A 15,873-nucleotide genomic window follows, 5' to 3' on the forward strand; every position below is an offset into this window, starting at 1 on the left:
CACTGGCAGCCAGGAGAGCTGTCTCCTGGATGTGCGGGGAGACGCAGGTGCCCAGGGCATGGAGTCACCGAAGGAGCACGGACGGGACTGGAGGCCAGTCAGATCCCACAGCCAATTCAAGCAGGGCCTGCAGCCAGCAGCTCCGCTCCTCATGGCCTCCCGCCCTCTTCCTGGGATGTCCTGCCTGTGAACCGGCTTCGGAGGACACGTCAGGGCAATGTCCCGTCCACGGCAGGCCCAATTCCATCTGTCAGGGTGGGGACGAGGGAGGTTGACCAGGGGCCGGAGTGGCCTTGGCATAGGGACATCCGTGCTCTCGTGCGAGTTTCGAGGTCCCTTCCTCTCAGGGGGGTCTGGGTCAGAGGCGGCAAATTCTGGTGCTTCCTGGGGCCAAGGGGAGACAGAAAGGGGCAAGGCTGGCTGGGCTCTGGCTCGGCTTGCCCACTCCTCGGCGGGCCCTGGGGCCCCTGTCCACACGTGGGCCCAGCATGCTGGGACTCTCCCAGGACAGTTTGTAGGTGACCTGTTGTTGCAAACATGGTGGGGTGAGGGAGACCCAGCCAGGTCCCCTGCTTCAGTGACAAAATGCGGCGAGGACCCACCCGTGGAGGGCCTTCCTCTGCACAGACGAGGAGGCGGCTATGTGTTGGGCAGTGGTTGTGGGGTGAGGGACCCTGATCACATTCTCCAAGTCCCAGGGAAAGGTTCAGGGTGCAGGGCGCCAGCCATCAGAGCCAATTAGGGTGTGGGTCAGGACAGCCCTGGTCCTCTCGGGGGCCCACACTGCCAGCCAGCCCATCCCACAGAGGGCCCCCCACATGCTGAGCACCTCCACCACCCCCTCCACTCATTCCAGAACATTCCCTGGGGGCCATGCCCAGGCCCAGGGCTGAGTCCTGCCCTGAGGGCTCTCCTTCTAGTCCACTGATGGCCAGGACGAGAAGCCACGAGCACGGACACCAGGCAGTGAAGGCCTGGGTGGAAAGCATGGGGCCTGCGGGAGCTTTGAGGGGGCCGGGCCGTGGGGGCCAGAGGAGGCGTCCTGGAGGAGGGGGTGGGCTGGGGCCAGAGTGTGCCGGCTGCTCGGCTCCACCACTTGGTTCAAGGGGGCAGACCAGGCCGAGGCGGGTGTCAGGGTGGGGAGGGAGGGGCACGGGCAGGCCCGTCGCAGCCTCCACGGGGCACCAACTTGCCTCTTCTCAGGCCAGCGGAGTCTCACTTGGACTCATCTGAGTGACCTTTACACATGGTCACACCAAACGGCAGCCTCTCACCCGCCGCTACCCGAACACCCCGCACGGAGCCCCCTGAAGGGCAGGGCCACACCCTCCGAGCCCCCGAGCCCGCCTCGGAGGAGCTGGGGAGCCAGGAAGCTGCGCGGCCCCTCCTCCCGGCCCCAGGCTCCTCAGGACCCACGGGAGCTCCGGACGCCCCAGAGCCACCAGGGCCGGGGCAGCCTACGACCACCCCTGCCGGCCCCCAGGAGCCGTCCAGTGAGCCCCGCCCAGCCCTGCGGACCTAGCCGGGCTGTGTCTGGCCAGAGAGCCTGGTCTGTCTGTCCCTGCACGGGGCACCCCTGCGGCTGTCCCCGGGGTGGCGGGGTCGGGTGGGGGATGGTGGCCCGAGGACACCAGGCGTTTCTCGGGGGAGCGTCCTTTAAGCACCGGCACCCCCGTCGAGTAGTTCATTTCCGAGGAAGTGGCCTGGCCCTGTCGGGCTCCCCCCAGCAACACTGGGAGCAGATCATATGCTCACCTACCAAGTGTCCACCCTTACTGCCTGGTCCCTTCTGGCCTTGCCCGACAGGCCGCCTCTGCTCTCCTGAGCTGCCTCAGAAGACCCCAGGTGTCTGGGAGTCTTGGGAACACACGCCCTCCCCAGGGCCCCCGAACTGGCCTCCTCTCATGAGAAAGGCAGTCCCTCCTGGCTGCAGGGCCCACCCCTCCAGGGGCTGCTCCTTTCCAAGAGGGACCCTGTGGACATAAGCCCGGCTGGGGAAGTCCAGTTTAGAACGAGGAGCCCGGGGGGAGGGAGTGAGGCAGGGACGCAGGCTGAATGCCTGGTGCCAGACTCAGTCCAGAGGCCCCAGGGGGCCCAGGCTGGGAAGGACAGCGTCGTGTCTGCAGTGATGGTCAGGTGCCCCCTCGCCTCGCCCTGCCCATCACCGCCCCTGACAGTGAGCTGGGAGGCCTGCTGCTGGTGCTTCGTGTGGTTCTGGGAAGATTCGGGTGCAGAGAAGTGAACGTCACACGGCAGGTATGAAACGCTCTACCCACCGGGCAGGCCACCCTGAAGGGTTCCGGAGGGAATCGGATTCCAGAAGGTGCATCCAAGTGCAAGGCTGGAGGAGGGCCCTGCTTTGGTCCCTGGGCAGGTGGCGTCCCCTCCGCAGGCCGCAGTCGGCCCGCCTGCTCCAGGCCATCACACTGCCGAAGCCCAAGGCCAGGGGAGAAGTCCTAGGCTGTGATTCTCAGTCAGGAGGACCAGTGGTCTGCTCACCACCTCCACCCCGTGCGTGGCCACCGAGCACACAGCCCCTCCTGGGGCGACTGCCCAGAGGGTGGGGGGCCTGGGGGAGAGGCCATTCCCTCCCCGGGTGCGGTCGGTCAGGTGGACGGCTTCACCCAGGGCGTCTCCAGGTCTCCAGGGAACCAGCTTCCAGACAACAGCGTTCCTTGGTCCCCATGGCAACAGGGCCTGCGCTCCCATTTCCAGGGAAACGAGCCCTCAGCGTCGTGCTGCTGCAGCAACGCCTCTGGGCTCGGTCAGCCACGCTGCCGCCAACCCAGAGAGGGCAGCTGGGCGCCCAGGACAGAGAGGAGCCGGGGCTGCCTGGGAGTGGGACCGGTGTACTGAGAGAGGTCCCGGCCGTGGTCCCAGGAGGACACTCCCCTGGAGCAGAGGCCCTGCTGGCTCTCGGCTCCTGCACTTCCGCCCATGATGAGTTCCGCCTCCAGTGAGCCTGGCGATGGGGACTCCACCAGCCGGTCCCGGCTGGGGCTGGACGCCGTGATCCAGGTCAGTGGTGTGGCTGCCCTCCGCCACCTCCTGCTCGGGCCCCCAGGGCACCTGGGGGGAAGGGACCCTGCCGGAGAGGCCACCCCCCACCCCCCAACTCCAGGGGACACTTTCCACATGCTCACGTGGTCAGCACAAGCATGCGTGCACACACACACACACACAGTCACACACACAGGTGCACATACGTGCAGACTCGACTTGGGACAGGGGCCTGAGGAGAGACTGAACTGGGGGCCCAGAGACCAGAGCCGCAGGCCCAGGCTCCCTGGCCCATGCTGTGTGAGCTCGGCCAGTCAGCACCCCTCTCTGAGCCTCAGGCTCATGGCTGCTGACACATTTGGGCTGGGGAAGGAGAGAGGACCCTCCCACACAGACATTCTGGGATCTAATTCACTGTTCTTTGTGGCAAAGTGTGGGAATCATGAGGGGCTTTCCTGGAGAAGTGTGGGGCATCTCTGCCCACTGGTCTGTGCCCACATCAATTCCCCAAGTAGCACCCACCTTCCTAACAAAAACAACAGAAGCAGCAGTGACTGGGAATTACCCCCGACGCCCCTCTCGCCTTCATTCCCTTCTCCCCGGAGCCAGCCTACTGCCCGGCCTGCCAGCACGCCCGTCGGCGCCCCCACTGCCACACCTGACTCTGCCACCACAGCCAGGCAGTCCCCGCCCCCACTTGCCTCTCAGGGATCCCGGTGAAGCCCTGGGAACTAGCTGGCTCAGAGTTGCTCATTAACCCTGTTCTTAGAACCTCGAAACTACGCGGTAGGGGGTTGACCTGGCCCTGTGTCAACAGAAAGGTCACCAGGGAAGAGTAACTGCCCACCGCTGTGATTAAATACCATGGTGGCGTCACCACCCGTGCACCCATTCACACACACACAGGCACACACACAGGACAGAGCACGACGAGGGCAGGAGACTTGAGTCAGGTGATACAGCGATGAGGTGGCCCGGGGCAGGGTGACCTTCTCTGTCCAGTCCCCTGAGGCTCTGCTCCCCCAGGTCCTGAGCGCGGGGCTGACCGTCGTCGGGGAGGCGGGGTTCCCACGCCAGGCATCCTGGCCAGTCCGTCAGGATTCTGTTGCCCCTTTGGATTCCGGGAAGATAGAGGCTCAAGGGTTGAAGCAAGTTGCTGTGGTTATGGGTTGGTTTGCAGAAGAAACACAGGATGGTGCTGACAGCCGGCCGTGGGCATCAGTGTTTGGCAAATGTGGCTGCCCCCAGAGTCCCCCTGCCTGTGGGAAACTGTCATCTAAAAGCCACGGGGAGCCCGGGCTGAGGTCCGCCCTGCCCACCCAGCCACCCTCGGGGCGCCTTGGTGATTGAGATCGCACGGCAATCTCCCCGGGGTGAGCGGCGGGTGGGCGGGCGCCGCCAGATGCCCAGGTAGGCTCGTCCAGGCTGGGTGGCAGGGTGGGAGGGGCCCTCCAGCCCCTCCAGCTACAGAGGGGAGGCCAAGGGACCTGAACAGGTTGGGGCACTTGTGGGACCAGAGCTGAACGTGCTCCTGACACGCAGCTCCCTCCAGCCAGAGCTGCTGCCCCCGGCCCTTTCTCCGCACCCCCTTCACCTCCGGCCCCCGCCCCACCAGTAGAGCCGGTTCTCTGAGAGTCCAGACCCGGAGTAGGTGGGGCAGGCCGGTGTGCAGAGGAGCCCGGGGCGGACGACGAGTGACTCCGGCCCAGCTCACTCAGACACTTCAGGAATTTTCAGACTCTTTCTTTTGGGTTCGGTTCTGATCAGCAGCATTTTTCTAAGAACTGGTCCATTATGTCTACATTTTCCAATTGATTGCTCAAAGTTGTTCCCAATATCTTCTTACTGTCTTTCTGAAGTCTGAGAGTCTGAAGCAAGGTGACCACCCGTCCCTGGGGTTGAGGGGTCTGAGACCCGGTCACCCAGGAGCCAGGGCTTTTGGAGCGAAATCCGAGAAAGTCCTGGTGGGCAGGGACGAGCTGGTAGCCCGGAAGTGACACCTCCTGTTCCGTCTGTGACACGGTCACTGTTGGTCCTCTCTATGGCATTTCCGTCTTCTGTTTCATCGATTTGTGTGTTTATTGTTGCTTTTTGGTTCTTTGGGTTTGTCGCTCTTCTAATTTTGGGGGTGTGCGCTCAGCTCACTGATGGGACTTCACTGAACTCACGGGTCAATGTGAGGAGGATTGACATCTGTATGATAGTGAGTCTCCCAATTCTTGAGCAGAAGCCGTTCTTCCATTTAAGCTCTTGCTAATTTTATTCAACACTGCTCTCAACAGAAAGGCCTTGCCCATGTGTTGCTGTTACATTTGCGCCTGCATATTTGATGGGCTGGGACCCTGCTACTGTTTTTAAAATGATGAGAGCCAGAGAAACCGGCTCTGTCTCCGAGGGTCCTCAACCTCCAGCTTCATCGCTCCAGCCCCAGGCAGCTGCTCCTCCCCCAGCCATGGCCTTGCTTGGGCCAAATGCAGAGCAGCGCCCCAAGCCCGCGGGGACCCGCAGCTTACCTCCGATGCCTGTCCTTTCCCTTGAACTTTGGTCCGTCGACCCCACTGCTTTCCTAGCTCCCTGATGGCTTCAGAAGTAGGAGCCTCACAGGTGAACCAGCTGTTCCAGTTGCCGCAAAGGCTCACTGTGTCCTCCTGGGGGTGCGGGTGATGCTCCAAAGTGGGGCCCCTGGAGGGGAGAAGGAGGAGGTGCCGTCAGGGTGCCCAGGAAGGCAAGGCAGGCTCTGTGACGGAATCACGCCGACCCCTGAGCAGAAAGGAGAGCACTGTGGGGTCCTGGTCCTGGTGCCGCTCTGCCACTGACTGCCTCGGCCTCCGTGTCCCCACCTGCACTAGGTGAGACCAGTGGTCGGGGGGCTCCCCAGAGCCTGAGTGACAGAGGGCCCACCCATGGGAAGGAGCTGGGATGGTTTAAGAGCAAACTAGGGTCAGGCCGGTCTCAGAATCTCCCATCCACTTAACCTGACACAGCCCGGTCACTGTGCTACTCAGATGGGCCACTTCCCATTCCTCGTTCAGAAACACCACACCCATGGCCCCAGGGTCCAAGGATGGGGCCCCACAGTCCTCAAGGAAACCACTGTTAAGACCCGTCCCCTGCACCCTGCTCCCCCGTCCATGCAGCCCAGTGCCTTCACCTCCACTAGGCTTTCCTCCTGGACGCTTGACCTGTGTCCCCTCTGGCTGTTGGACTCTGACTTTTCCTTCAAGGTCCAACTCAGCTGCCACCTCCTGCAGGAAGCCTGTGTGGGTTCTGGGGACACAGGGCAAGCAAGACAGCCCGGATGCTCGCCCTCCCGTGTCTCTGGGTACGAGTCATTCTGCAGTTAGTGACTCATATCTTAGACCTGGTTTTCAGCTGTTCTTGTGGTGACCTGAGTCCGAGCCTGCTTGTGTGCCAAGCAGGGACGGTGCTGGGGGCTGGCGTGGGGGCACAGAGATGAAGGAGTGGCTCCCCCCAGTACCTGGTTTAATGCCTGGCCCCGATGTCCCCTTTATTGTTAGTTAAGGACCAGACGACCACCCAGAAGGAGCATGACCCCAAAGGGCTCAGCCACCTGAACTGGGAGATCTGAACTGGGCGGGGCTGAGAAGCAGCGTGCCAGGGGCCAGGTGTCGCCCCAGACACAGAGAAGCTCTTTTTCCTAAGGAAGTGGAGTCTGGCAGGAGGCCACCTGGGCCCAGGGCCCTCACTGCAGCAGGCCAAGCCACGGAAGGGCGGCACGCAGACGTCCGGTGGCTGGAATTGGCTGGAGGCACCATCCTCAGATGTGTTCTTCAAGCAGTGCCCGGCCCTGGGGAAGCAGGGGGGCCTGTGGGAGTGCCCGGTGCAAAAAGGCTGGGAAGGGTCTGAGCGGGCACAGACGGAGGAGGAGAGCGGGTGGCCCAGGCCCCCGGGCTGCCCCCTGTTCCTCTGCGGTCAGCCCTGGGCAGGGCGGAGGGCACCAGGAGACCTGCGGCCAGCCTGCCCGCCGCGTCCTGATCTCTGCCTGCAAGGGTGTTGGCTCAGCACCGCCGTCAGGGGGACTGCGGGGGCCTGGGGGCCTGCGGTGGGGCAGTCCTAACGCTGCCCCGGGGCGCACAACCTTCAGCGAGTCCCGAATCTCCTCCCCAGGAAAGTGGAGGCGACAAGCTCCCTTTGAGAGCAAGACAATGGGATATAAAAATGTGGGCTGAGAAAGCTAGAGTGGCGATGCCCTTCTGACTTCACTAGCACAGGCCCCCCATTTTCCCTTCCTGCGCCGGAGCCCCAGCCTCCGTCCACCAAGAGCTGGGCCCAGAGGGCTCCTGCAGTGCCCCTTGCAGCCACACGGTGGCACTATTGGCGCTCCTCCTCCCCGTCCCACGTTGCTGGCTGGCCACCCCTGACTGTCCCGCAGAGATGCCCACGACAGCTCCCGGACCCTGACTCCCTCGCTCACCCCGCTCCTGCCCCAGGAGAGCGTGGCCTGTGTCCTGGTCGAGTTGAGGTCGCTCTCTGGACACCCACTTTCTCAGGGTGACTTTAAAGGGAGCTCCTGGCACCCCTCCCTGCCTCGCCACTGGGCTCCTCTGGGCCTACCCTGGCGTCCCTAACTGGGGTCCAGGTGTGGGGCAGCCTCTTCCATCTGAAAGCCGCTGGGCCCCTTGTGCGAATCCATCCTCCTCCCCCCCCCCCCCCCCCCCGCCAATTCAGGATGGAGGTTCGACACGGCCACCAGCCAGGAGAAGCAGGGACTGCTCTGGGTGATTCCTATTTCTGCCCGGCAACTCCACCTGCCATACCAAGGCTCCTCATGTCCCCGACGGTGAAAATGGGGGGCGGGGGTCCCAACACTCCACCCTCCACAGAGCTGCGGGTCCCTGGACAAACCCCTCTCTATTTTCAAAGATGAGACCACAAGGCTCAGGTCACAGTGCACTGGCAGCGGCAGAGAGCAGGGACCTCAGCCCAGTTCTCTCAGAGGGGTGTCCCTCTCCAACCCCGGGTGGGACAGACGGGAGCCCACCTTCCTGGAGTGGAGGCTCTTCCCCTCCACGCAGCCACGACGCAGCTGGAGGCAGCGTGAAGGTTGGGGTGGCTGCCCCACTGGTCCCACCAACAGGCTCCCGCCACAGGGGGAGGAGGCTGCACGCAGGGCTGTGACCTCCCTGAGAACCTTAGTGCAGGCTGAGCTGAGTGGGACGGGGTGCTGGGGACAGGCAGGAGGAAGGGACACGGCCGGGCTCAACCCTGAGCCTGGGGTCTTTTGGGAAACTGACGCCCACCCCAGGAGCCCTGCCCAAAGCTGCCAGAGGGCCCCCCCCCGCCCCCGCCCGCAGGGCTGCAGGTGGCCTGGCAGGGGCCGGGGCGGGCCGAGGGCACGGTGGGGAGGGGGAGCGGCCGGCGGAATGGCCCAGGCCTGGCTGCTGGCGCGGGCCCAGGGACCCGCCCTGGAGGGAGGCCCCTCCTGTCCGAGCCCTCCCCCCCGGCCCCTCCCTCCGCTGTTTCCCCGGGGGCAGGGCCGCCCTCGCTTGGGGGGCGGGGCGGGGTGGGGGGAGAGGGCGGCCCGAGGGCTCCGCCCCGCCCCTGCCGGCCGCGCCCCTCGGCTCCAGCTGGGCCGCGGCCCGTCGCAGGCACCCGGCTGCAGCTGGAACCCATTACGCCCCCAGCGCCTCCCGGGACGCCGCGGCTAATAAGCGACCCTCTGTAAATGTTAGCAATGAGTCAAGTTTGTGCCGCTGCCGCTTTCCCGTTAGCGGGCGGCGCCCCCGACGCCCCGGGGAGCGGGGCTGGAGCGGGCAGAGGCCTTCCTGGCCTGGGAGGAGCGCTTCCTGGACTTGGCCGCCCCCTGGTGGGGCCTGCGGTGGTTCTCGCCACGCTGCCGGGCCTCGGGTTCCCCGCGTGCACGTAGGGGGTTCAGGGCAGGCCGTGGCTGAGCGCCTTCCAGCAGCCTGTCCTCCCTGGAGGACGGCAGAGGCGCTGGTGGTCTTGGCACCCCCTCCTTGGCTTGGCGGGGAAGGGGCCCCAGGCACATCCTCCCTCCCTTCAAGGGAGGCTGCTGGCCGCCCACCCAGAGTGACGCTGAAGTGGGTCAAGAGGTGGGGGGCAGGGAGCGCTGAGTGAAGGCCCTTCCCCAAGACCGCCAGGGGACTCGGACACGCAGGTGAAGAGTGGGGCCGCAGCCTGCAGGCCCCAGTTCTCACTCCTGGGGGAGGGCAGTGGAATTCAGCCCCTGGCACTTGCTTGGTGTCTCCCCACCAGATCTGGCCTTCACCAGGTGTCATGCAGGAGCCCAGGTCTTGGGGTGACCGGGCAGCCGGGTGCTGACAGAGGAGGCCTCGTGTCCAGGGAGCCTTCGGGGCAGGTGTGTGCCGCAGAGGCCAGGCTCGGGTCTCAGGAGTGGGGAACAGGCTGAGACTGCACCAGGGCGGAGGTGTTGGAGAGCGACAGTGCGCCCAGGAAGACCTCCATCCCCGCCAGCCTGGGCCTGAGGGGCAGAGCCAGGCGGAGGGGTCCAGGCCTCGAGAGGGTCTTCAGGGAGAGCCAGGAAGACCAGAGGAGCACGAGGACAGGCAGGCAGGAGGCTGCGCGGTGGTCACTCACCAGGACCCTGGGCCGGGAGGGAGACTTGGGGAGTCAAAGGGTCAGGGGGCAGTCCTTGGGAAGCCACAGGAGGGGAGGGGCCGGGCACATGGTGGTGGGTCTGAGAAGTTTGGGACCCTCGGGGGTGATAAGACCCTGGTTTGTCACCCTGGAGAGTCACGGGAGTGGCTGTTCGTCACCAGTACCCCCAGGAAGTGTCTGGTCATCCTTTGATATTAACGCACTGCCTTAAAGTCATATCTCAGATGCAGCAGGGCAGGTGGGCAGCTGTGGGCTGTCCTGACTCCTGGGTGATCTGCTCTTTTCTGTCCAGAAGTCTCACATGGGTTGGCTCCAGCCCCAGGCCGTCACTGGCCCCTGAACGTCTTCTCCACAGTCAGCACCACAATTAGACCCAGCAGAAGGCCCTGCCCATTCCTCAGACTCCGGAGGGCACCCCAGGTGCTCCCCCCAGCTGCGCCATCCTCATGGAGCAGAGTCCCCAGGGCAAGGCAGAGGGCCAGCTTAGAGCCCAGAACCCCAAAACCAGTCTCTGGGTACCCAGGACCGGGGATTCCCTACCACTTCCAGGCCTTTTTGGACTCTTCTATGGCCGGTCAGCTGCTCTGGACAGCTGGCAAGTAGGGCCGGCCCCACTATCGGCCCACTGCCCCTCCCTGGGTTCCTGCCCAGCCCTCCCCCAGGGCCCACGCGTGCCCCTCCGTGCAGACGGGGGAAGCCCGCACAACTGGCCTTGTCCTAAAGGCAGGTGGGGCGCTAAACTCAGTCCCTCTCCCACTTGTCAGTCCCTCCACCCACAGGTGTCTGTGCCCACTGGGTGGGGCTCAGACCCCTCCCCACCAACACCCACTGTGAAAACTGTTGAGACTGCTGCTCCAGGTGGCCAGACGAAAGGGCCCCTGCCGCCCGGCGTCCCTGGAGAGGTCCACCACGATGGCTCAGTGCAACCCCCCCCCCCCACCAAGGTGGAGCAGGGCTGAAGGGCGGGCAGGGCGAGGTGGTGACCTAGACTGGGAGTTCTCCGGATGAATGAGCGTTCCTCCACTTCTGCCCTGTCCTCAGAGCAGCGCCAGGACGGACAGGGCATCCTCCCACTTCACAGGTGGGGAAACCAAGCCTTGGGTGACCTCAGCCTCGCCCAGTCCTCTCCAGGGCACTTTGCTGCCCTAGGAGAGCCCCCACTAACTCCAGTGGGTTCATGGAAGGGGGAGGGGCTGGCAGCTGTCCAGGGACCTGCCAGTCCCAGGTACTTCTGAGTGGGTGTTTTCCAGAAGCTGGAGGACACCGTCCTGAGCCCCACGGCCAGCAGAGAAGACCGGGCACTGACCATGCGTGGGGAAGGCTGGCAGGCCTCGCCCACCCCTGTGCCTGCCCGTATCCGTGAGATTGTGGCTGGCAGCCTGGGCGAGGAGCCACCACAAGGTGAAGGGAGGTGGTGGGGTGGTGGAGTGGGTTGGGGGGACACCCAGGGAGCCACAGAGCAGTCAGTCAGAGTCTAGCGTCAGGGAGCCAGGCCCTCCACTTCCCCGGCTGGGCTGGCCCCTCCCGGCCCATCATCTTCCCTGTGATTGGTGCAGAAACACCCCTCCCACAGCGTCACTCACCGGGGTCACCACTAGGCCGCAGGGCCGCCCCCACTCAGAGCTGCACGTGTGTTTGTGACACATTTGTGACCGCCAGTCTCGATTTCACGTGTATTTATTTTTCATTAAATGAGTGAAAATCCTAAAGGTTGACTCTCAGAAAGCACAGCCGCTGAATAGCCCCCACCCCCAAGAGCGAGCTCTGCTCCCCAGCCCCACAGGCCCCTCACGGTGCCCACTAACCTTGTGCCGCTGGCTCCGAGGCTGGGCCCCTGCTCCGGTCGGCCGGGCAGCCTGGTCCCAGAGTGTGCGCATGACTCCCTTGTGCATGGGTCCCAGAGGCCCCTTTCTGTGACAACAGTCAGTCCAGCCTCCTAAAGGAGCTGGGGACCTCACTGTGTGTTAAGGGAAAAAGAAACCCCGCTGTGTGATTAGAAGAGCAGCTTATTGCTCGGGTACGAGGTTCGGTTACCCTGGATCAGCAGTCCGCACTGCCTGACGCAGGTGGGAGATACCCCGTGTCCAGGCCACCCCCACACACCCTGCTTTAATTGGTGTGGGGCTTGCCCTGGGACCGGTCCGTATCTGGATGAAACATGAGTAGGTAGGATAGACATTTGCTGGCAGGAGAGGAAGTAAGGCCAGGAGCAGGAGGTGCAGCTCCCCGACACCAGGGTCTCCCGGGACCGGTCGCAGAAGATGGGGCAGACCAGCAGTGGGGACAGGGCACTGGGGCTGGCGGGCTGACCCTGGGGCGGCTCCTGCAGGGGTGCAGGAGCCGCCGGCCTCCCCAGCCCACGTGCAAGAGGAGAATGAGCTCCTGCAGGAGGAGCTGTCCCGGCTGGAGGACCTGCTGGCCCAGGCGGGCGCCGAGCGAGACGAGCTGGCCAGCAGGTACCACGCGGTCAGCGAGCGGGTGAGTGTGCAGGGGACACAAGGCAGCCAGGGGGTGGCAGCCTGGCCTGGGGTGACCGGTAGAACCGTCAGCGAGTCTCAGGACATGGAACGACAGTGGTCAGCCACGGCACAGCCAAAGCCTGGGCGATGGATGGAGAAACTGAGGCCAGAGTGGAAGGGCGAGAGGAGGACAGGCTCCCGGGGCTCCCCGCCCAACTTGAACGTTGACTCGTACCCCTCCTGCCTGAAGCCTGGTGCAGCTGGGTCAGTCCTGGCCCACTGGCCCCCGCGCCTGGCCCAGCGCGAGCACATGGCCGGCACTCATCCAGCACCTGCTGGGGGGGGCAGGTAAGGAAGGGTGGGGGAGAAGAGCCGAAAAGAACGGACTGGGGTCCTGCTGAGGAGCTGGCTCCACCCTCAGAGCATATGGAGAGCTGGCCCCGCCCCCAGCCCCCCCCAACAGCCAAGGGTGGACAGGCCCTGGACACACCCTCAGCCCTAGTCCTCTGTCCTCAGTGCCCTGCGCAGCCGCAGTGCCTTCCAGGGTGACTGGCCAGCTGCAGCAAGAGGCCATTTGGTCAGGACGTGCGGGCTGGGAGGGCCTCCCACTGTCCCCATGGGGAGACCTGCTAGGCCAGAGCCTCTTTCCTGTGTCTGCCGCTCCAAGATATGATGGCTTCTGAGGCAGGACTGGGCTGGGGTGACTGGCCCACGAGGTGGGGTGCTCAGAGCCCCTGCTGTCTGCAGGGCCCCCTTGCTCCTCATGGCAGGACAGAGGACCTCACTTTCCAGGTGAGGAAACTGAGGCTCAGGACAGGCCAGAGTTGTCCAGGGCCACACTGCCATTACTGGGGCTGAGACCTGAACCAGGTCCAGCCCTTTGTCTGGTATGACCAGTGACCAGTGCTAAATGCCCAAGGGCCCCGGGCTGGCCTCGTCTTCCCTAGGATCCTGAGGACTTCTGGGGATGGGCGGTGTCACCAGCCCCACAGAGGGGCTCTCTGCCCCGACCCCCAGCTGTTAGCACCCATTCTGGTCACCATCCTCTCTCCTGGGGAGCCCCTCCAGGCAGGACCCAGAGGGTCCTCCTCACCCCAGGCGGGGCCAGGAGAACTTGGATGAGCTGGCCGGCCCCCCCGGCCTGCACGTGGGGTGGGGGGGTGCTCTTCCTAGCACAGGGTGGGGAGATGTTGGGAACAAGCGGACCAGTGGGAATAGAAGCCGCAGAAATCCTGCAGCCGGATTGGGAAACCTCATGAGTCAGTGAGGTCTGAGCTCGCAGAACTGGCAGCCCCACACACGCCGGCTCTCACAGGCACCCGTGTGCGGCCACAGAGGGGCCAGGCCGCCCCGGTTCCTCCAACAGACGGGCGGGGTGGTGGGGCAGGTGGGGGTGGGGAGGGGTGCAGAGTGACTGCTTCTTGGGCGTCTCCATCCCAGTGGCACCGGCCCCTTCCCAGGCTCCAGCTAAGCCCTCCGGCTCCACTGGTGGCTGAGGAGGGGTCACTCACTTCTATACTGGGCCCCAGGCCCACAGGTGTGGCCTCCAGTGCCCTGATCTTCCTGCCTCAGACTCCCACCCGCCAGTCTGCGGGGCCTACGTCCCCCTCCTCAGACACCCCAGAATGTGCTCTGGGTCAGCATATCTAGGCAGACCCCCCAACACCTTCTTTCCCCCAGAGCCCCCGTCCCCACCTTCCCAGGCTCCAGCAGACTCTGAGGCAGGCCTGGCCCAGCTTGGACAGGCCCCTCCCCACTAGGCCCACTTATAGTGGCTGTGGTCCCCGCCAGCCCGCTGGACCAGGCCCCGGGAGCAGACGAGAGGTGCGAGCACAGGCCAGAGGGGCGGCTGGAGGGGTGGGACCCCACGCTCACTCCCCCTCAGGGGGCTGACCCAGGTGTGCACTGCATCTCCACTATCCTGCCCAATGTGGCCAGACCAGACCCTGGGGCCCTCCTCAGCCCGCGTGGGCACTGGACCCAGGGCCAGCGTGTGGACGGCTGCCCCTCTGACCCCGCTCACCAGACCCAGCTCAAACCCAGCCCCTACCCCAGCCCCGATCCCAGCCTGATGTTCACTCTGACTGCGGAAGCCAGGGGAGGCCTCTCACCCATCCCTGGGACGGCTTTGTGCCTTGTGCCTAAGCTGCCCTGCCCAGTGGTTGGGCCGGGAAGCAGCCAGCCAGGTGGACTTTCACCTCTCCAGCTGCAGGCCCGGCTGGAGACCACTGAGGCTCGGCTCCGGAGGTCGGAGCTGGAGCACAGCGTGGACCTGGAGGAGGCCCTCAGCCGTCTGGAGGCTGCTGAGCAGAGGTGAGGCCAGGCAGGTGGGGCAGACAGGGCTGCAGGGAGCTCGGCCATCACCCTGAAGGCAGCAGGCCCCCGGTGCCTTGGGGCTGTTGGCCAACTCCTCCAAAGTGACTCTAAGTCAAATTTGCCTGTAGGAGCCGGCTGCAGGTGTGGGGTCAGGTCAGGGTGGGGAGGAGGACCAACCTCTGCGGCCTCAGGTGTGGGGTGCAGGTCCCAGAGGTCATGAGGGTCCCCCTGACACCTGCTGGGGCCAGTGCTCTGGCCTGTACTGCAGGCCGGTGGCCGAGCTGCCCGTGGCTCAGCTGGCCCAGCCAAACCTGGGTGCCCGTGTGCACTGCCCTCCAGCCCTGTCCCCCTCCAGCCCTGACCCCCAGACCCTTTTGGCTTCAGGCCACTCTGAGTTCACGGTCAGGGGCTCATTTGCTCATCGTTGGTAGGTGTGTATCACACCCCAGCCCCACAGAACTAGACCAAGCCCTGGGCCACGGGCCACGGGCCACAGTTCCCGAAGGGAAGGACATCTCTCCGCGCTCTCTGCAGGGAGGGCTGAGCCCCGGAGGCCGGCTGCAAATCCAGTCCTGGGGAGGGTTAAGCCATTTGTGGAAGACTTCTTATACTTGGTTCATTCTCGGGGGCTCTGGAAAAGGAAGAAAAGTGCTGAGAAGCATTTTGAAAACCAGTTGTGAGGAAGGAGTGGGGAGGGAGAAGCGATAAATAAGCCAAGAGGAAGCTGATGCCCTAGGAGCAGAGAAAGTCATTGTGGCCTCACAGCCTAGCAGGAGGTGCGGCCCCTGGAGGCTTGGGGTCCCTGACTGCAGCCACATGGAGACCTGCCCCGTATGGGGGGAGACCTGCCCTGTATGGAGGGAGCCCCCATGGTCACTGAGGGGCTGCCCCCTCCACGGGGCATGCCTGACTCCCTCTCCTGCTGTGGGGACGGGGCCTCCCTCCCAGCCCTGGCACCCTCGATAGCTGCTCCCAAGCCCTGGCCCCCTCGCAGGTCTCAGGGTTCCCCTCCACACCCAGAAGGGAGGAGAAGGCTACAGCTGTCGGGGCAGAGCCAGGAGGGCTCCGGGGGGCGGGGGCAGCGGGGAGAACAGGTGTCTCGGAAGGAGGAGGGGCCAGGGTGACACCCAGATGGGGCCACTGGGGACCTGTTGCAGGTGGTCAGGGCTGCTCTGGGGCAGTTTTGGGGGCTGCAAATCGAGCCCCAGAGGTTCGGGGCCTGGGTCTCTGAGCCCCCTGTGAGGAGAAGCCACCCAGTCACGGCCATGAGGCTCTAATTCCTGCCCGTCCAGGAGCACTGGCCTCTCCCAGGTGAACACGCTTCTGCGGGAGCAGCTGGAGCACATGAAGAAGGCGAATGACAGGCTGGCGCAGGAGCTGGCCGGGACGGCACGCAGCGTGCTTCGGCTACGGGCCAAGCTGGAGCTGCGGGAGGCACGGCGCTGGACCCGGACGGAGGTGCTGCCCGCTCTCGCCCGGCGGCGGGGGGGGGGGGGCG

The 15,873-nt window shown here is 64.8% G+C and overlaps 1 protein-coding gene across 9 annotated transcripts in view; it reads left to right on the forward strand.

The window, feature by feature from the left end:
* The first annotated feature begins 1,995 nt into the window (after positions 1 to 1,995).
* Positions 1,996 to 15,873, forward strand: part of CROCC2 (ciliary rootlet coiled-coil, rootletin family member 2) — a 65,488-nt gene continuing 51,610 nt past the window's right edge. For 5 of the 9 annotated variants that reach the window (XR_012507244.1, XR_012507245.1, XR_012507246.1 and 2 more), the window contains exons 1-5: positions 1,997 to 3,018; positions 10,851 to 11,001; positions 11,930 to 12,078; positions 14,266 to 14,372; positions 15,668 to 15,833. Coding sequence is in view for 5 of the 9 variants with exons in the window: in XM_074364679.1 (XP_074220780.1) it covers positions 2,938 to 3,018; positions 10,851 to 11,001; positions 11,930 to 12,078; positions 14,266 to 14,372; positions 15,668 to 15,833 (654 nt within the window). In the remaining 4 variants the exon portion in view is untranslated. Of the gene's footprint in view, positions 3,019 to 10,850; positions 11,002 to 11,929; positions 12,079 to 14,265; positions 14,373 to 15,667; positions 15,834 to 15,873 lie in introns of all 9 variants that reach the window. The other 4 variants (XM_074364681.1, XM_074364682.1, XM_074364680.1 and 1 more) reach the window with 3 other exon arrangements.

Source organism: Camelus bactrianus, chromosome 5 (assembly GCF_048773025.1).
Source record: "Camelus bactrianus isolate YW-2024 breed Bactrian camel chromosome 5, ASM4877302v1, whole genome shotgun sequence".
Taxonomy (NCBI): domain Eukaryota; kingdom Metazoa; phylum Chordata; class Mammalia; order Artiodactyla; family Camelidae; genus Camelus; species Camelus bactrianus.